Genomic DNA, 22404 nt, shown 5'->3' on the forward strand with positions numbered 1-22404 from the left:
AATTATTCCTTGCGTATATATATGTATAATTGGGCCCTTGATTTTTTCGATCTTATATAAAAGTACTACGATAAAGATATTTCTAATTCAGTTCGTTTAAATGAAATAAACAGGTTTTAGTTATTTAAATAATAATTCGTTCCAACTGGCTACATCAGAGAATCTTTGGTTTGAAACTGTCCGAAGAAATTACCTATACGCGTATCACGATCGAGCGAAGTAATCGATGAACTATAGCAAACGTCAAAACTTGAACGGCGTATTTCCGAAACGTCGAGTCATCTTGCGTGTGTATCCATTATACGACTTCGATTTGACTTGCCAATGACACCGTTATTTTCTTTTCTAGATTTGAATATTCACAATGAGATTTCAGTCTCGCGAGGTGCACCGCAAGTTCGCAGTCGAAGTTTAACGTCGATAAAGGTGACATCAAGAATTTCAAGATCTCCTCAAAGCACGAGCATTTCCAACAACCGCGATGTCTAATCAAGCGTAAGAGTATTTCAATATTTATGTTATACTACAGCTATCACCAGCAATTTAATATTGTAATCTCTTATAGAATAAAAATATTACAGTATATAATAACTATTATAAATTAGAAATTATATATATATACAAATATATATTCTAATGTATAGTTAGTTTAATATTATATTAAATATGTATATTAATTATGTATCGTAAAAAGTCATTGATTCGGAAAATGTGCCTTCCAACTAATAACACAGTTATATTTATGACAAAAATATTTATTTCCGTGGAAAATAATTTTAAAAATCTTATAAATTTTTAAATAAAAAATAATTGTGAGATATTAACGTTTTAGCGACAAGCCTCAGGTCAAGTTGACGGAAAGTGAAATAGCACAATTTTTCTCGGGACGTAAAGTCCTTATAACGGTTGGCTTGGGCTTTCTGGGAAAGCTTTTGATCGAGAAATTACTGCGGTAAGTGTACAAAAATTATCAATCGATTAAACGATGAAAATCATCGTAAAACTTTCTGTTAAATTATCATTGCTTTACGCAAAATGTTACACAGATGTTGCCCAAACATCGCGACACTGTACATATTTGTGAGAGGAAAAGATGGAAAGAATCCTCACGAACGCGTGCAACAACTTGAAGAGATGCCTGTAAGATTCATTAATTTTTTGATTGGAGATAATATTCTATAAGACAATAGAATAGATATTCTATATTTAATAAGACAAAGTGACTCGTTAAAAAAAAAATCACTCTATTATTATGGCAGTAATATAACATAATTATTTTCACGTTATATTTATTACTTATGTACGTAATAATATTATCAATTATATGATTATATCGTTGCTACATTTGTTACTTATGCTACATTGATTATTAAAAAAATATTGTCGTATTTTTCAGTTATATGAGAAATTGAAGAAAGAACAACCGGACTTCTTACAGAAATTGATAGTGATCGAGAGCGATCTGAATACGACAAACTTGGGGTTATCTAAGCAAGATCGAAACAGATTGCTCGACACGAACGTTATCTTTCACGGTGCAACAATTGTACGATCTAATCAAAGACTTCGTACCATGACAAACGTCAATGTGCAGGCCACGAAGCAAATATTGCTACTCGCGAGAGAAATGCCGAATCTTAAGGTAACGATTTCGTAATAATGTTACCGTAAGAATCGTGTCAAGAGGTAGTCGCAATAAGTTGCAAAGTGACACGACACTTTTAGGCTTTCGTTCACCTGTCGACGGTTTTTGCTCACTCGCCAATCAGATCTATTGAGGAGAAACACTATCCCCCGCCAATGGAAACCGACGAATTATTATCGCTGGTGAATGTCCTGAACGATAAAAAGTTGGATGCTATTACACCGTCGTGAGTACCTCAACAAAAAAAGTTTTCATTTAAAATAATATTGCAGTTTAAATAAAAATAAGTATGCACGAGCGAGTTTCTTCGCTCGTCATCCAGATATAATAAAATATTATTTACAAATTGAACTTGGGGACTCGCACCCATGTCGATCAAATTCTACAATATATCCAACGTTGCCTTTTCGGAGAGAACGTGAGACGAAGGAACGCTTTCCCTTCCATTTTATGCGCGCGATCTTTCACAGAATTTTTTAACTCGGACGCAGATTGATCGGCGGCTGGCCCAACACGTTCACGTTTACGAAAGCGATCGCGGAGGATACGGTGCTGCGATACGGCAGCGGAATGCCGGTGTGCATCGTGCGACCGTCTATCGTGACGTCGACCTGGAACGAGCCGATCATGGGTTGGGCCGACAGTGTATACGGGCCTATTGGTCTCTTGGTCAGTTCGAGTCTCGGCCTATTGCGCACGATACATTGCCACACCGACAAAAACCTCGACTTCGTACCGGCCGATTACGTGACATCGTGCTTGATCGCCGCCGCCTGGCACACCAGCATGAGGTGAGCCCATTAATCTACTTATTAACGAATGCCGCTTTTTTATTAAGGCGGCTGCGCGACGCCGACTAGCAATTGATGCTAATGAGCATCCAAATAGAAAGGATTTAAATAATTTAATAATAAAAAATAATCTCTATACGCAAATAATAATATATACTAATATACTAATGGGTTTCTGTCAGAAAAAATATTTCAATTTTTCACTCCAATTTCTTTTCAATATGTAATCTCAGAAATTCATCTAAACTTCACTGAACACATTTTCCTCTTAAGTTTCACTAAACATATTTTCGTCTTCAATTATACAACGTGTCGGTTTCGCAGAAACGCATGGAAAGCTTTTAATATTTTTTTTTACTTTTAATTAAGATATAGAATCTGAGGATTCATTCGAAAATTCGGCACCTTATCAAAAATTAAAATTTAAATAAAGATCAAATTTGTTGGTAGAAACATCAAGAAAGAATTTGAAGTGGACGTGGAGACGGGCGTTGTGCCGGACGTGGAAAAGGTATCGGTGTACAATTATGTGTCGTCCTGTCAAAGGCCGATAACCTGGGACACGTTTCGAAAACACGTACGCGCCCACGGATCAAAGATACCGGGTGTGAGAGATATACGGCTGCAGTGCATGTTTTGGAACAGTAGACTGTGGGTGCACAAGATTCTCATGTGCCTGTTCCACTTGTTGCCCGCGGTCATAGTGGACGGGACGGCCATTCTCACCGGCCGAGATCCAAGGTCGAGTATTTTCTTTTCTTTTTTTCTTTTAGATACATTTTACGGATCATCAGAGCTATGCCGAGACGCTCCTCGAGCAATTCGCTGTCCCAATACTTGGAGACGCTTGAAAAATTCGCGAAAATTTATAAAAATAGTTATAACGCAGTATATAACGTGCGCGTTTCTGATATTTTGTAATTCTCTCAAAGATCCTTTTCTGATTTTCAGATGGTACAAGACCTACGATCTGATACATGCTCATCTTTCGGCGACGTCCTATTTTATGACGCAGCAATGGTGCTTCAGGAATGACGCGGTGGTCAAGCTTCGGGAACGAATGAACGCAGTAGATCGCGAGATATTCGAATTCGACATGAGTAACTTCGATTGGAGCGAATATATAAAACGAATGGTCCGCGGTATTCGCGACTTCATCGGCAAAGCCCCGTGGGATGCTGTGGAAGAAGGATTGGCCGAATACATTGAACTATGATTTACACGTAGGCTGAAGATCATCTATATATACAACCAAGGTGTAGACACAACGTGCTTTCTAATATTTAAATAGTTAAAAGATATAATTTGTAAAATCTATTTTTTTTTCGTTGAATAAAACAAAATATTATATATAAATAAAATATTACCGAATCAGATATTAGTAGCTTCGAAACACATCGCATAATATTAACCATCTCACTCATTTGCTACAATAACGATATAAAAAATCGTCATTTTTTAGTTGTTTGCAAAAGAATGGTGACAATTCAATGAAGAGCTAATATACAGCTAGATACTTTTATCCTTCTACAATCTTCTACAATCACACCAAAATAGCATTTAAAAATAATATTATTATGCAAATTTTAGTGATTCAGAACATTTAAACTGATTTTCTGGAAAATTTTGTTTTTTAAATTATGTTATTGTGCAACAAATAAGCGATGTATATATAACCTATTTTTCTAACTTGCTAGAGAAACCCGCTCCTCAATTTGATTAAGATATTTCAAGTTAATATAACAAAAATTAAATACTTAAATAAAGATTAACATTTTTGTGCACATGAAGCAAGTCAGTAACTAGAAAATACAACGCAAGTATAACAAGTGTAATGAGTCTAACTATGAGCGATGCGCAATTTCCAGCCAGTGAAAGTGGCAGAGAAATTCGGAAAGAACGGGAAATGAACGTCTACGTATATAGTGGGGGCAACGTATACGATGGTGATTTATCGGTGATAGATTTCGCTAGTGATCCCGAACGAGTGCCATAATGCGGCGGGTATCGCATACCTGGTGATACTCGAGCATATGTGCCGCTCGTAAAGCACGCCGGTAACAATGCGGTCTCTTCGGTCTGATTGCCATTGTTCCAGAGAGCAGGAGAACGTATGGAACGTCAACGATCACGAAACACTTCACGAGACAGGGTGATAGATCTTCAGGAATGTGTAATCACTTATGTAACATCGCCTTCATTTAATCGCATTTGAGGTACACTATGTTGCTTAAGCGCGATAGTCTGACATAAGTAAGATGGAATGGAGCCGATAAATGGAACATATAATATAATTCAGACAAATAGAGAATAATTTCTCAACGATACAAGACCAACAATTAATGCAAAATCGTTAAAACGTAGGAGATATCTTAGAACTAATAATCATGACCGAATCACACACATGAAAAAATAGATAGTTACTATTAATTCGCTTACCATTCCAATGTTATTATGTTAATTTGATCTCCAAATTGTCACTCTAGCTCGTTATCATTTTAAATCAACATTTTTCTTCATACCTCGGTCGAAAATACCTAATAGCAGGGACGAAAGTTTAACATTTACTCCCTGTGAGAAGTACACGCGCGCTCTCTATAACTTTAAACCTTAACGCCCTTTAACCTTAAAAATAGTCATCAATATTGTTCTGTCAATATGTCATCTGATGAATCCGTAGACGAGGAAGAAGTTATACGAAATTTCGATGCTTCCCGACGATCCGCGTCTCGTTCCCCGGCCGGAAGACGCGATCCCGACGACGGACGGCTTATCGATCGTCCTGGCGTGCGAATCCGCGCGACACACGTGCACACACATACCAACGGTCACCCCGTTGGCACGCACGTGAATTTATTTTTACAAAATATGACAAGACTTGACTCTTGGAATGTATTTGATGCCTGCCCCCCCGACCAGCAGCACTCGCTTCGCTCGTGCCGCAAATGTCGGGGGCAGGCATCAAAAACATGCTTATTAACATTTAAAGTTAAAAAAAGTAAAATTAATAACGTACTTTCGACCGGCTATGAAGAAAAATCGTATACACTACGCGGGCCAAAAGTTGAAATCTCGGTCCTGCTCGTCATGATGCCCTCGGCTTCGCCTCGGGGCATCATGACGCGCAGGGCCGAAAATTCAACTTTCGGCCCTTGTAGTGTAATATACTATTCTTACTTTACGATCTTATAATTACTTCGAAATAAAAAAAAGACTGTTAAATTTCCTCATTCACCCGAATATTCCAAGTTCTCACCGCGCTTAATTTTATTAATTAAATATAAATTATATCGTTGCAATCGGAATCGACGATTCCGCATATTATTCCGCTCGCGCTCAGTAGCCGCATCTCGTGCGTTTACTTCGGAACGAACGGTGCACCCGTTAAAGTTGTACTCGTACGCTGCAACGTCTATACCTACGCGCGGCGAGTTCACTTGACCATCTATCTACCTACCTATCTATCTATCTATCTACTTATCTATCTACCTACCTATCTACCTACCTACCTACTCACCTACTCACGTAAATCCATTTGCGCGACTTGTCCCGTTTTCGTAGCGTTTTGCGCCCCGCTGCTTCGTGGCAGGTTTCTCGCACGCCGGACATCAAGGCTCCAATTTTGCAAAATTGCAGAAACTGTTATACACGGTGAGCTAAATTCTCGATTCGTTACAGATACACGAGGAAGAAACGCGCCGATTGCATTGCGCGTTTTCCTCGTCACACATCAGATAAACCGAGAATAATTTTCGAATCGAGTTCGAAGAAATTAAATCGCCTCGAATCCCCTCCGACAACGGAAAGATTTGGATCGACATTACATCGTTGGATGAGAAATAAAGAGATTTCCTACGACGAGAGAAACGCAACCGGCGAAACAGATCGTGTCAGATTAATCAGTGCGAAGAATAGATTCTCAGTGAGTAAACGCCGTTCTAAAAGAAAAAAAAAAACTATACGGATACAATGCCAAGAAAAACGTAATATGTGAGAACAATATGTAATACGCTAATATTCGGACGTAATATTTCTGAAGAGTTTATGCATGCATCTAAATGTGAGCCGAGTACGATTATTACCGCGATAAAGATGTAGACGATAAGCGATGCGAACAAGGCGGCCGTTAATATGATAATAATATTCTTTTTCTTAGCACGCGCTAATAATGGCCGCTGCGAAACGTCGCCGTCGTTGTGAAAAGTCGTCGACTCGGGTTATTTAAGTAAAGGAAGGGAAAAGAAAGAACGGAAATACAATAGCGGTAGTTGCGTAACGTATCGTAAGCATGTATTGCGGTAGACGACATGGATACGGAATATCCAACGTGGTTAATATAGCGGACACGTGGGCGATGTTATTTTTATTATATACCATCTTGCAAAATCGCGTCACGGTAAGATGGCAATAAAACTCAGAAACATATTCATTAGTGCCGTTAAACGAACAGGTAGCGAAAAATAAACGGATATTGCGCTTTAAATAAAATTTCAAGTTTACTTAATAACAGTTAACTGTTATGTTCGCCGGTTGTGAGCTTCGACGGCGATTCGCAATATTGCGCGCTGAAGATACGTCGAAACGAGTTCGGTGCGCGAGCGCAAACAAACGGTAACAACGGACGTGCGCTCGACAATCCTTCTCCCCCGTTCGAGACGAATCGGATAGCTGATAGAGAATAGGAGAGAAAGAGGACAAAAAAAAGTGGAACAAAAACAAAAATAGGAGAAAAAAGGTCGGCCGGTGCTCGATCCCCTTTCGACAGAACCGCCGCGCCGCACGCCGCCGCACCGTGCCGTTTTGACAGAGCTTGACGAATCCTGACACGAGGAACGAAAAAATCTCTCGAAGAGGGTCGTAAGACTGAGCGGACAATTGAAATAATAAACTGATTATTCGACGTTCAGGATGCAATCGCTGCAAACTGCATCGTTAGATTGCACCAATAAAAATCTTTTATTTCATAAGAGGTCACGTGTCTATGAGTTTAGATTAGAGAATTATCATTACGTGTTACTACTTTACGTGTTACGTGTTACGTTACCTAAATTTATCTTCTTTGCGTTAATTTTAACGACAGACTCATTGACAAATTATGAGAGAGTTGGTTTAACTTTAATTAATATCGAGGTTTAAAGAAGAGAATTTAAAGAGAGATTGCCATCTGTTGTGAGTTTTTAATATTTGACAGAAGGTATGTCAGAGAGACCAAGATCTGAAAGTTGAAAAATGAGAGGGGCCGATTTTACGGAATAATGCAACATTTTCAAGTGAGAGGGAATGACAAAAACGTGTACCCGCCCGTCCGGAAAATGCGATCGAAATGAAGGGGGAACGAGAAACAGGGAGCCAGGGGGCAGGGTGCTACACAGGAAAACCTGCTGCACGCGTGCATGGGGTACCTTCATTCAATTGCGTACCACAGGCGATCTTGTAGTAGCTCGAAAAGAGCGACACGGCGCTTTATTATTGAAAGTGCGTAGAAGGGACGTGGGCACACGCGAACAAAACTTTCGGTTGTGGGGTAGACTTTTTTCTGTCCGCTTCTCGTGGGATTGCACAGAGCACGGAGAATCCCGTCCCGTTTCAATTTCGCATAGGCCGTGCCGCGGTGTCAGGGTTCATCTCGAGCAGATTAATTTCGCGGCTCGATACGTTTTGAATGGACCGAGAGGCTTCGTCGTTTTACCCTCTCTTTCGATAGCGTGTTGGAAAATTTTGGTCCCGGAAAATACAATAGAAACACTACTGCGCATGAAAAGCAAATATGTTTAATTAAATCCTGAATGTAAAAAAAACTTAAGAATAATCTTAAAAAGAGATCTTATTGAGGGATGACTTTAAGATATATATACAGGGCCAATTAAAACTTTCCGCTCTGTTTTCTTTTTGTAGCCGACTGATTTGTACTAAATATATTGTACTGTATACAATGTATTTTTTCTTTTTGATAAGATAAACGTTTGTGATATTGTAATGAACTAAAATTTAACAAAAATTTAGTACAATTATTTCCTTTTAGTTCTTTTTAAATGTTTTAAAATAAACGAGAGAAAAAAATCGCGTCGTCAAAAATTCTTTGCGTTAATTCTTTGTTCCGCGATCTTTTATTTCATTTATTTGCTGGTTGATCTCCTTTCCGTCGAATCAAGCGAGTCTATTCTCGGGCCGGATCTTACTCATCGCCCGACAGCGAGATAAACTCGATTATGCACAATACCTTTTATGACACAGAGGAAAACCGTACATTTCCGTTATTGTCACATCATATTACGCGATTCGTTCGACGTTCATCATCTATTCAGGACATCGTCGGAATGACGATAGAAAGGCATCTTGTGTATTCTGACATAGTGACACAATGCCGCACAAAGCGACCGTCAGGAAAATACATTATCATGCCAATTGGAAAGTTGAATGTAATAACAGAGTAAGTCGAATAAGATGAGAAAAATGAGTTCAAACCTCAATCTTTAAATTAAAAAATTTAATTTACATAAATTTAATGTAAATATAATTTACATTAATTTCAGGGAAAATTAAATTTATATTAATTATTCTAATTTCTAAATTTAGATTTTAAAGTAATATCTGAGGAAGAGAGATTTAGATTCTTCAAAATGGAAACGCTGTTTTATATATGTATATTATAAAATTCCTTAATTAACCCTCCGTCTGAATATATTTTTTTTTGCACTCTTGGAGTGTATACGTGAGTCTGTCACATTTGACGTTACTTTTCCCTACTTTAAAGTATTTAAAAAATATCTAAAAAAAATTCATAAAACGTCTCTCTACAATCTATATTGTAGTTGATGATTTTATAGTCATTTTAATAAACGTTTATTTAATATTTTCTGGCAGGCTTGCAAGTTTTACAGTTGCGAGCAGATATCATTTTGGCTCGAATGTCGTAGACCCACGTATACAGACGGAGGGTTAATAATAATTACAGTAGTAAAATGTGTTTTCATCGGCTAAATATGCAAGTTTTGAGTCAACCGTTCAATTGTTCGGCACAAAACAGCCACGAGTGAATACATTTAATTGCCATGATTCGCGGAGTTCAACGAGAGTCAACTGATATAGCCCAGTCAATATAGCCCGAAAAAGCCGCTGAAATGGAATTAATTCCGGGAAGCGATTTTTTTTTGTCGTTGTGTTATGCTTAATAAAAACTTGCCAGTCAGGCCGTTTAACTATACCTAATTATTTCATCACTGGCGATCAACTTTTATTGAATATTTGATACACCTGGCCTAGTAATGGTGTCCCTACGGAAGGAAGGTTTTTATACGAAGATCGTTTCACGTCGCCTGAGAAAGACGTTTCAAACTATTATTAACCGGCTATTGCGATAAATATTACCACATGCCTCGGTAGTCGAATTGGTACGACGCCCTACACGGAATGAGGGAGGTTCCAGGTTCGAACCCTGGCTGAGGTAATATTTTTCGCAATAAATTTTCTTTACAGTATTTAGATAATTAAATCGAAGTCGATTTAATTCTGGAAGGGAAGGGTTTTTAATTCTAACAATTACTGTGTTTTAAGTCCGACAAATAATCGGCGCGCAGTTCGTTTGGGAAAATTACATGTATATATATAGATGAGACCGTCGTGTGACCCAAAATAGTGGTCGTAACGTCGTTGTGTTATGCTTAATAAAAACTTGCCAGTCAGGCCGTTTAACTATACCTAATTTTTTTTTTTTTTTTATTGTTTCGGAGGGTCATGGGTAGTCTAAAACCGGATTTTCGGGATCCTAACCCTGGAGCGTTAGCCGCCATTTTGATTAGAAGGGTGATTTTGTAAATATCTCGCTTATTTTCAACTTTAGAGTGAAAGTGGTAATAACCAAACTTGTAGAAAATTTAATACTCTACAATTTTGGTCCTTATCATTTTTTACCTAGGATCGATATTTTGGGTCTTAGACTCGAAAGTGGGGGGTGAAATTTTATTATTTTTTTTTAATTCTTTGAATAAACGCGCCATAAACTCTACCTCCGTGGTGGTGTGGAAAAGATGTTTTTCATTATACCAAGTAAATTCAAAAAATAAAAAAAATTTCACCCCCCACTTTTGAGTCTAAGACCCAAAATATCGATCCTAGGTGAAAAATGAAAAGGACCAAAATTGTAGAGTATTAAATTTTCTACAAGTTTGGTTATTACATTTTCACTCTAAAGTTGAAAATAAGCGAGATATTTACAAAATCACCCTTCTAATCAAAATGGCGGCTAACGCTCCAGGGTTAGGATCCCGAAAATCCGGTTTTAGACTACCCATGACCCCCCGAAACAGTAAAAAAAAAAAAAAAAAAAAATCGCTTCCCGGAATTAATTCCATTTAAAAGTCTATATTGACTGGGCTAATACACCTAAAGCGCTATTTGCCAGGGAGACAACGCTGGAGTGTCAACGGCGCGGCGCGACGCGACGCGACGCGACGCGTAGCAACTCGTTTTTTCCTTGTTGTTATTTCCGTCACGCGATTTCCGGTGAGTTAAATCGGAGGAGGTGCATCGAGACATCCTCGTACTGCGCTGCGGAACTGGTAATTACAGTTAGCGAGGGCGATAAGTATCGCCGCTCGTAAAGTACAAGCCTCCCTGTCGTCGCGTGTATCTGTACAGTCTCCGCAACTGGCGGGATAAAATTTGACGTAAAATTAATGTAGCGCGTAATTTAACATCTAATAAGTCTCCAGATGGAACGTCTAATTAATTTTCGACAGATTTTTCGATTTTCAAAATTTTTCCCTTACAATTACGTAGCTGGAAACAACAACAATTCCAGATCAGAGAGGTCAATAATTTAGTAACAGAACTTTCCTTCTAGCTCTATTCAAGCTTATTTAATAATGAACAACATGTGGAAACTCGATCGCAATGTCGACACGATGTCGATAATCGCGAGTAACGCTAAATGCATAGTCGGAACGAGGATCGAAATATTTTCAAGGTTCATGTTCAATGCAGATATATTACTCGCACCTGCGTGTAATGTCGAAGTATTGTCGCTTCCACGGGATTAACATTGCGGTGAAGCACGTCGACAAAGAGACGAACGTGCGAATGTCGCCGCGTCCTTTTCCCTCCGTTTCTCGCGCGACTAACACGAATGGAAATCCTTCTTCCTGTCGGCGCTTCGTAAATCGAGCTGATGTCCCTTTCCACGGTGAGACATTGACTAACGACGTATAAAGGCAGGATATAGTGGTGTACGCGCCGTTGCCGCGCGCGGAAGGATAAAAGGGATCAAAGAAACCGAGACGCGACGTCTTATTACTCACGAAGAAGTCTGTCAATTTATTTTTAAATGTTAAAAAAAAGTTTGCTCTTGGCACTTCTAGACAAGAATTGATCAAGTTTTCAATTTCACGTTTTTTCTACGGGTTAAAGGGACCTTAATTTCTCCAATTTACATCTCTCTAAATTAATTAACGGAAAAAGTTTTTCCGTTCCATGTGGAAACATACATCTCATCTTTCGGGAATAAGTATACTCTTTAACAGAGTAAATATTTTATAGAATACATTATAAAGTAAAGAATATACCATAAAATGTGATGTGTGTATTGCAGAATCTATCTGATAAATATAGATACATTCTTTTGAAATTCTAAAAGATGCAATCAAAGCATGCATGTAACTTGTTTTTTCTTCATCGCAGTAAAACGATTGTTCAGACATTCGCAGCAAAGAACTCGCGCCTCTATAAAAACAGGTATTTCAGCGACAGGAGACAGTAATAACGATTACTGTCTTCTGTCAACTCGATAATTTTATCCATTTAATTTCGCTTTAGTCACTGTATGTGGAAAATAAAAATCACGATAAATGTTTCTCTTTATTACGGCTTGGCACTTGACACGTGTTGTCTACATTCTACGGCATACTTTACAGGCTGACTTTAATGCGCGATTTCTATCAGTTCCCTCGCATTGTCGCGACTCGCGAGATTAGGAACGGGGTAGCGGGATGGACGCGCGAGAATATCCTTGGATTTGGTATTCGACGATCACCTTCGTGCGGCGAAACGCGAATTCTCGTGAGCATTCTCGCGACGAGAGTTCGATATTCCTCTGTGCGTTGTTTGCGAACACGCGGGTACGAATAAACGCATGATACGCGGCAATGATATACCGGGTGTCGACAAACAACTCGCGTAACCGCATTAACATCAATTTCGAGTATCGTTATCGTAATTGTGAATCACTAAATATTCTCTGTAATTAACGAAACTAAATGCTTTGAAAATGCCGTCATCTCATTACGTATAACAATAAGTTAGAAGAGATAAAGACAGAGCTGTAACACTCACAATTTATCCGCGATTTTCTTGGTTATTACTTACGAAAATGTGTGAATTTAAAATCGTTCAAGGTCGCAGAGACGATTATATCATTATGTATATTTCATTTGATTCCGGATATTTTTGACAAGAATATTATTGCTAATCTTTTTAAAGATAATATCGACATATCAGAAGCCACGAGCGATGGTATAATAAATCAGCTTTTTCCGGTGACCTCGATATTTAGCATTAATGGTCGTCTCGGTGGATGCGACAAATGGTTCGTATGTGCAAGATCGTTTAAAGAATAGGTCATACCACTACCTACACGTCTATATTTCAAAACAAATGGTGCATTTCAAGAACTGGCGAGAGAGAAATCAAGCTATCTCCTTATTCGGCTCACATCAGTGGCGGATTAAAAAGAAAGCATGTCCTCTTATCGAATAAAAATAGATGTTAAAGTAATATTTCTTTTAAACGACGCGCAATGTGTGTGTGAAAAGCTCTTGCTCAATCTACACGCGAATGACATATTGTGAAAGAGATAAACGTTTACTATCAAGTGATTTAATGCAGGAATGTCAATATAAATATTTTATTGTAGATTTTTTATTTGACAGATTTATTTCTAACGACAAAACGGAACACCGTATATATTCGCGCGTGCACATATACGCACGCGAAGAAAGTCCACGTTCACGTTGCGGGTGTCAAGGGATTATTGCTCGAACTCACGAATGCGTCAGGTCACAGTACATTGTGTGCTATACAGTCGACTGCAAAAACAGCTTTTCAAAAGCAGAAACTTTAGATTTCACACTTAGTGTTATATTAAAAAGATTGATTTCCACGTAAAAATTAATATGACAAAATGCAACGTGACGCCTGAAATTAATTTATATAACAAAAATAAAAATATTCAACAAAAAATGCACAATAATAAAGTTAATCGTTCATAGTTTTTAGATGCTAAATATGATCCCGTTTTATTAAATTGCTCTATTACGTCACAATTTTGAAAAATTTGCTGTTAAAATTGCAAAAAGGGTTATTTTAGTGTATTTTAACATATTATAACTACGATAGGTAACGTATTGAAGAAATTTTGCAATTAAACTTGAGTATGTTGTTAAGACTTTCAAGGAAAACTTTATTCCCTTAAAAAGAATTTATGTCAATTATGGTTAAAAAAAATATTTATAGTATACTAGAGATATAGAATTTATTGCGTCAAAGTTGCTATTTACCATATTCAGACCATTAGCGTTTACCAAATATTTTTTACTTATATTAATAATTATTATCAGATTAGTATCTAGCAACCTGAAAAACTCTTAAGTTCGAATAACATAATTTAAAAATATTGATAGATCCTTAATGGCCTATGTAAGCCACAACTTTGACGCAATAGATCTTACATTAATTATCAGTTTTTTAATCATTATCAGTATGGCAAAATATACTAAAATAACCCTCTATTGCAATTTTAAATAAAATTTCTCAAAATTATGAGACAAGATTATGAGAGAAATTATTATTTAATGTTTCACGAATTCAATATTACAGCGCTATGAGATGATATTTCATGTCCCTCATAAATCAGAAATATCGGTAGAAACATCGAGACAATATAACATCGGAAAAAAGCGGAGCTAGCTCTAAGGTGACAGGAATTATCTAATCGCACGATTTTCCCCGCGTCTTACTTTCATTCGCAACTGGTTCTGCCACTTCAACGTATACATATACGGTACGCCGGCACTTAGCGAGTCGCGTTAGTGGTAATTATTAACATGTTTTAAGTGCAGCCATCGCGGGACACCACAGTCCCCGCGATTTCGATAAAATCGACAAGATGTCAAGCGCTTTTACGGTTCGAGAATACTCTGGGATTTTCAGAAATACGGCAAGGGAAACTAAAGTGTCATAGAAATCACACGCTTTTTCCAAATTACAAGTAGCAAGCAAGAATATTTTCGATCGCATCCATCATTTTTGTATTATAAAGTTGTTTTATATATATTATATATCTCTCCAATTTACCCTAAAGTATTTTCAGGCTGTTTCGCGTTTATCGAAATATTCAACGTGATCAAAAATCCCGCGAGTGCAAAATTTACCATTCATTCCTTTCCTTTTCTCGAATATCAAAACGCCGCGGTAGATAAATCCTCCTGGACGGGCTTACCTTTCGACGTTCTTTCCGTTACGGTAAGGTAACCTGACCGAAAAATGTCCACGTTGTTCGCACGATTCACCCCGACGGTTACATCCTTTTCAAAATACACGGAAATGGGCGTGGATATAAAGCACATTCAGCAGATCGAGAACTTGATTTTTTTAATAGCCGACGCTGCATTGATGCATGATCTTTTATATCTTTTATACGCGACGGTTAGAAGCTCCGGTTTCTTGCCCTTAATGTTCTCATCCTTCCGATATTAGCATAACGACATTCATATTTTTTACTCGCTCATAGTTTAAGATGTGCATTATTTAGACTCTAATCTAAGACTTTCAAATACGATTTATCGAGAACCATTTATCTAAATTTAAAAAAAAAACAAACATGGTTGTAAAGAGAATTAAAAGATTTTTGAAACAATGTGTTACTTAAAACACTGTAGAAAGTTCAAGGGCCAGTAAACGAGCAATCGAGAGATGTTAAATTCGAAAACAAAAGTAGTTTGATAACTTTTAAATATACATGGTGGATTGTTTCAAACTCCACAGTCTTCTTCAACCATTAAATACTAAATATAACAAATTAAAATAGTTAAAACAAAGAACATATATATAGTAAAGAGAATAAAAAGACAAGAAATACTTTATTCCTATTGCCATTTAAGATTTTCGAAGAAATTATGTAACACGGCTTTAAAGCAGCACGGTTAAATTCATGACAATTATATATTTTCCTTAAAAACAAAATTGACATGTTTCGACATATTTCGTGCGAATCAATCAGTTAAAACAACGAGTCACGAAAATTTTCGTTGGCTCAACCTATATATTATATGTGTCTGATATAATGATTTTATTCACCGATGCGCAGCGGCAGAATTGTGATTACGTTAATTTATAAAATAGAAATATATAAAAATTATAGCAATGTACGGAGTAATTAACATCTGAAGAATAATTATCTGCATATAAAATAAATAATTACTTCTACGAGCGTAAAATAAAAGGTAAAATAAAAGAGAATAATTTGCTATGTTCGCGGTCGTCCAATACCTTTCAGGCTTCTTTGTCAGACTTCTTCATTGCACTTGTATACGTATCTCGATGTAACACCTATACGAAAACATGGCTATTTACGATCGCGCGTATTCATCGGAATAGAAAATGCGCATTAATCACACGTAACGCGCACTTTACTAGATTTTACTTTGCGACGGAATCCCAATGAAACGCAATCGCGAAACTAATGCGACAAAAGTACGAGCTCAATTATGACACTGTGCCTGTTAATTAAACATATAACATCACGACGTCGCTCGATTTCATATTGATCCGTTTCACATATGTACAATTCCAAGTTTTATACACTGTATAAAATGAATGTCTCTCGAAATATTCATTTCGTTGAATAACCAATAAACGCTTATATCTGCTGACTATACTATAGTCTCGCCGTACAAATACACAACACAGCGCACGACGACCTTGCATCATACGTGCCTGTTAAACAAAACAAACATCAAGATACACGCCAGCCGGTTTAACCTTCTACGAAATATATAACGTATTATGAAATAAACATGTGTGCTATAAATATACCGTTTCTACCGTTTCATGTCAATTACCAATATGTGATTGATGTATAATAACACGGTTCCTCGCTACCTAAATGATCCGGTATGATTCGTATACTATTCCGTGTTATGAATCGCAAAGTGGTGGACAAATTACATTTAAAAAAGTTCAAAGTGCAATATGAATATATGTGTTTAAATCCGAACACTGTAAAAGAGATAATTGTCAAATACAAATATTGCAAAGCAATAAATTATTTTTAAAAAATTTCTATTTGTCTCGGTTCCCAGACAAAAGAAATCGCGCGAAATATCTGCTTCAATAATCACTATAATCACTCATTAATTACAAATTATTAATCACCTATGTCCATTTCTACCAACGTAGATTAACTTTAATCTCGGTTTAACTTACTTTTTATCTTCTGTTAAGTTGTAGTTCTAAGAATTAGAAAGAGGTAAAAAGTAAGTTAAACCGAGATTAAGGTTACTCTGCTAACATTCTGTTAATAGTTGATAGAAATGGACGATTACTTATAATCGCGAGTTATGCTAGCGTTTGATTCTGTTACAATGCACGATAGTAAAGTGCGCGTTACGGGTGATTAACGCCAGGGTGCTGTGCAAAGTGCGGTGTGATTATTCTATTCCGGTAATTAGTACACGCGATCGCATTTAACCGTGTTTTTCTCGAGTGCTGTGTCGTGTTGCGTACGAGTGCAGAAGTTTGAGAGCAGGAGAAAGCTTGGGAGGTATCGAGCGACCGCGGAGCAACCACGAGGCAAATTAGTCTCTTTTATTTCATTTGTTGCTTGTAGAATTGTTTATAATCATGTTATATGCGGGTAACAATTATTCCCTCAAATATCAATTACTTTGTAAATTGCTATAATTTTCATACATTTCTATTTTGTAGTTCAACGTAGTTTTCCAACATAGTCGTAATTCCATAATTGCGCATCGTATCGGTAAGTGCCATATTACGTCTGATTGTTTTAGTATTGATTATAATGGATCTACGTGAAAATTGTAACAAAAACGTATAATACAAAAATGCATATATGTATTAAGTTAAAAATATAGATAAATATAACATTTCGTAAACAACTATTAACTTTTGGAATAGATGGGCTCTCTCTGGGACAAATTATTACAAATATTTAATTTTGAAATTAATCGTCAATTTTTATTGAACATTTTACACGCGTCAAATACGAGTAATGTAATATATTAAAATTTTTTTGTTATAAAATTATAATGTATTAAATTTTTGAATTTATTGATTAGATTAGTGACAAGTAAAAAGGGGCTTTGAGAATTCACGCGGTTGACGATGAGTGAATTAACATTATATCGATCTTTAATAGGATAATAATTATAAATCGGACGTTTCGATCCCGCTATGGAGCTAGTGTGGCTAAATGACTTTGCTTCTCCTTTTGCTCAAGTTATGACTCATTTTAATTTCAATCATATAATAAACTATGATCATTAGCCAGGTTTTACTTGAATTTCCTCGCGGAAAATTATACGCTATTTTTAGACCACCAAATTTTGAAGTTACTTATTTATTTCTCATCGGCGAACATGAGATCATTTTAATATTGTTGCCGTATTAGTTATTCTATAATTATTATATAAAAATCGATATAACGTTAGCTTTTACATACCGTCATACCGTCAACTTTGAACTCTCAAAGCCCCTTTCTATTAGTTCCTTGTTTGTTATTTATCCAATTATTAGATTAGATTGGAAATTAACTGAATTAAATTAAATTAAATCAAATAGCAAAGAAGCAAAAACACAGAAATAAAATGAAAAAGTACTATGACAAGTAGAATATTGACGTCTTTAGAAATAGAGACATTTTCGGTCTCGCTGTCCGTGTCACGAATGCTTACACTTGACGCGAGACACTGTCTCTTGATATGAAATTTTTATTGAAAAATGTCCACATAGAGCTCCCGTCTCATGGATGAGGATTAGAATAATACTCTTATGTATCATGCTCTACGAATTTTTATTTCACAAAAATACATGGAGAGTACATAAGAATATTATTCTAATCTTCATCCATAAGATGGGAGTACCATGTGGGCATTAAATTTCAATAAAAATTTCATATTTTAAAGCCGTAAAATTCAATGACAAAAGACGTGAAATAAAAATAAATTATCTATAGAATACTATTAATTTAGGTTGTGTTACTTCACTTTCTTAAATATTCATTTAATATAACGTTTGAAGTCTGACTTTGGTCTTTCTAAGTGGTTCTAAGATTAAAGATAATATATAACCTGATATAAAAAAGTAATATTTATAGATTTTTTTACATAAAGAGATTTGTATTTGTATAAAGACTTTTTTACAAAAGAAGACGAGCAGAAAATAATTTACCGTCCAATAATATATTTAAATTACTTTATTTAATAAAGACGGCTAATAACTATTAATTAAATCCAGTTTAATAATAAATAAGTAAGTTTGATATATTCTAATTTTTCACGACCTATTTATTTTTATTTACTGATAACTGGACTTTTTATCGATACAAATAAAAATGTTTTATAACAAGAGATCCGATAATTATCTTATCAAGTATGTAATATTACAAAATATTCCAATAATTCGTACAATACTTAACCCTTAAATGCCACCCGGGGTCCGGCGGACCCCAGACTCTTTAGAATGAAATGTTTTCAAATGTTCTTGCCAAAAATGGAGCTCATGCTCCCATTGATGATACTTGAGTGATTGACCTACCCGTTTGTATACACTTAGCAGTACTCAGTTTACTTAATTTTTTATACTATGTTGAAATTGAAATTTTAACAATATAAGCATTTTATTCTCTTTTCTAAGTCTCAACATTGAAAATAATTTTCATAACTAAATATAAAAAAATCAATGAGTAAGGAGACATTTTTCATGCTGGGGTCTTTTAGACCCCATGTGTCATTTACGAGATTCTTGAGACGTGTGGCATTTAAGGGTTAAAATATCTAATATATCATTATATCAGATTTCATGGAAATAATCATCTGCTTTTTATGATCAGTTGATTTCTAATTAAAATTTGATTATTGAACTGTACCTTTCAAGGTTTGAGTATTTGATACATTTTTTCATAAAAAATTTTTATAACAACTGTCAATATGTGAGTGTGCCTTAAGTATCAGGAAAAGTAAAATGTTGAAGTTATTTCTGTTTACTTTTCGAATATATGAAGAGCCGTATCAAAAATGTAGCGACAAATGTTAATTTATAATGGAGCTATCATAACACACAAAACTTTCAAAATATTCAAAAGTTTCGGAACAAGTATAAAATGAATTTCAGGTTCAAATAGATATTTGAGAAAAAACAAATATCTAGTGCAATATCTAAAGTAGGTCCTGCGAATTATGGACTCGACCTACTTTCGTTCTGAGTTCTTCAGTTTTGCCTAAGTCGTGGAATACCGCGCTCAAGTTTCGTAAATACTTCATGTAAATGGTCGTTTGAAACGCACTGTATACCCATGTACGAATACACGTAGGTAGTTCCCGACGTACAGAGCAGTCTTGCCTCGCGGATTATCATTTCCACGAATATAAAGCGTCTCCCTGCCGGCGTTGCACCGTGTGTCTACGAAGGAGAATCGAACATGGAAAACGAAGAAAAGAGAAGAGACAACACCCTCGGAGTAAGAGAGATATCTATCTTTGATGAGATATTTGAAAGAATATAAAACCGCGATTAATCTAACAGACACACCGGTGGGTGTGTTTTATAAAAGAATTTTATAATGGAAGCGTGCACGCTATACGCCCGTATAAAGAATTGCGGAAAAGAGGATTTATGATGCTGAGAAATTAAGAAATGATACAGAGAGAGCTATCAGTCCGCAGTCTGCGGGATCCGCGGAATTGAACAATCGCGAATTCAAGCAGCCGTAATGTTGTGTAGCCCCGGGATTTACGAGCCGACAGTTTTACGAAAACAGAAGATGTTTGCATCCAAGACTCGAAAACGAACGAGTAACTCTGAAAAATATATTTCATATATTGACTTGCAAAAGAATGTTCTTTTTAAAATGGATGTATTCATAACCTACATTCGCACACAACTAGTTAGTAAAATTAGATTTTAGAATTTTTTATAATTGCGATGTAATAATATAATTTCATATCGCAATTCCTTCGATCGACGATTTAAGCGTCGTTACAAATCGCGCGGAACGTTGCAAATATTATCGTCGTACTTTTTATCAATGTCCATCATGACATGTAATCATTTATTATTGCGCCAGTACCATATATGTTATTCCTTGAATCATAATGAACGATAGTTCTCGGGAAATTTCACGCATTCCGCGGTTGCGTTTCCTGAATAGTTTCCTCATAACTTCCTGCATCGCGGGACGCAGGATGTATGCGTCGCGTACGCACGATGACACATCGATTGAGTTTGTCTCGTGAACGTGATCCATTGATATAGTTTGGAAAGTCAGATTTATATTATCCTTTTTCATATATATTTCACGTAAGTATATTTAAAATATTTAATTTAAAATAAAATATTATTTGGAATAGTTTATAATACCTATAATATCCTCACATATGGTATAATATTTGTGCGGAATTAGCGTCCCACTTTTTGAATCTTTCGCGAACAAATAACTCTCGCGGCTAAATTATTTTCATAGTCGTTCATATAGTCATCTCTACTTTCAGTCAAGTCGACTCGCCAGTTTGGCGAACAACGAGCGTGTCCAGCGTGCGCGCGTAAATACGACGTTGGAAAAGTTTCACCGAGTGAAACCTTATTATCGCCGGTGCCGTGCGCTCGTTTAGCTCGCTCGTTCGCCCGCTTGCTCGCCCGAGATCCGACGACGACCTCGTTCGATTAATTTGCCAACGTTTCGCACCCACGAGGCGCCTGTCATTATATCCCGGATGAACGGACAGTGTGGGCTGACGCGGAATAAGCAGGAAATTAGAAATATATCCGCGTCACACTCTCGACTCGCCCGTGCAGATATGGCAGCGGATCGGTCGCGGAGAGGGAATTGCATCACTTGCAACTCGCAACGAGCGTGTGTCAGATGTCGTTTTTTCACGCTAATAGAGAACGTCGCAAAAGTGACGTGTAGCGACGACAAGAAGCTGTTGCCAGAAAATAAAATAACGTTAATTTGTGGATTAATCTGTAGTAAATGATAAATTCTACAGTCAATCGAATTAACTAGAATATATTGTAATATGTGTGTACATAGTACTCAAATGACTTGAATTTTTATAAAACATGTGTAAGATATAGATGCAAATTATTTAGAAATGCACACTGTGTGGTTAGAGGGTCGAGACGTGGGAGCACATATGGGAAGAGTGTAACAGATGATGGCATGAGAACTAAAGAGAAGGTGATAGAAATATTAGGAGAGGAAGGACAGGGGGATGACTAGATGAGAAAATGATGGGAGGAGGCAGAGCGCGCAAGAGAGGGAGAAGGTAGAGCAAAGGAGAAAGAGTAAGAAGATGAGCAATAATAAAATAGTAAAATGTGATATAAATATAACAATGGTTGATAGGCTTTATAAAATAGTATAAAATATAAAACTGAAGTTTTTTAACCCCCAGGAAAGCAATAAAGTTATCTAATTAACTAACTAGATACAAATTATTTTATATTATTTTATTTAACAGACAATTAATAGAAAGTAACCAAGTTATCAATTATCATTATGAAATATCAGTAATAATGATTGGTACTAAACATTTAAACAGTCCGCGTCGCTAGGCACCGGGACACATCGCCCTTTCTAAAATCAGCTGCATATAGAAACTAGAATAAATGCGCTGATCGAAGTGTAGCTAACGTCGAATTAATTCGTTGGCGATAAGCGGGATGCAATGCGGGAAGCAG

The 22404-nt window shown here is 36.4% G+C and overlaps 2 protein-coding genes across 4 annotated transcripts in view; one reads left to right on the top strand and one right to left on the bottom strand.

Annotated features, from left to right (window-relative positions):
• LOC139813752 (rap1 GTPase-activating protein 1) overlaps positions 1-22404 on the bottom strand; it is a 113596-nt gene that overhangs the window by 70447 nt on the left and 20745 nt on the right. The gene's annotated exons all lie outside the window — the stretch shown is intronic.
• LOC139813755 (putative fatty acyl-CoA reductase CG5065) lies at positions 350-3812 on the top strand. The gene is made up of 8 exons (XM_071779449.1): positions 350-495; positions 833-952; positions 1047-1140; positions 1397-1642; positions 1726-1871; positions 2137-2436; positions 2887-3177; positions 3388-3812. Exons 1-8 carry the CDS (start codon positions 482-484, stop codon positions 3650-3652), a joined length of 1476 nt encoding a protein of 491 aa, XP_071635550.1. The 5' UTR covers positions 350-481; the 3' UTR covers positions 3653-3812.

This window comes from Temnothorax longispinosus, chromosome 5 (assembly GCF_030848805.1).
Source record: "Temnothorax longispinosus isolate EJ_2023e chromosome 5, Tlon_JGU_v1, whole genome shotgun sequence".
Taxonomy (NCBI): Eukaryota; Metazoa; Arthropoda; class Insecta; order Hymenoptera; family Formicidae; genus Temnothorax; species Temnothorax longispinosus.

Coding starts and splice junctions, on each gene's coding strand:
- LOC139813755 (XM_071779449.1), top strand. Junction 1,141..1,396: donor AACAACTTGAAGAGATGCCT/GTAAGATTCATT, acceptor CGTATTTTTCAG/TTATATGAGAAATTGAAGAA. Junction 2,437..2,886: donor GCCTGGCACACCAGCATGAG/GTGAGCCCATTA, acceptor ATTTGTTGGTAG/AAACATCAAGAAAGAATTTG.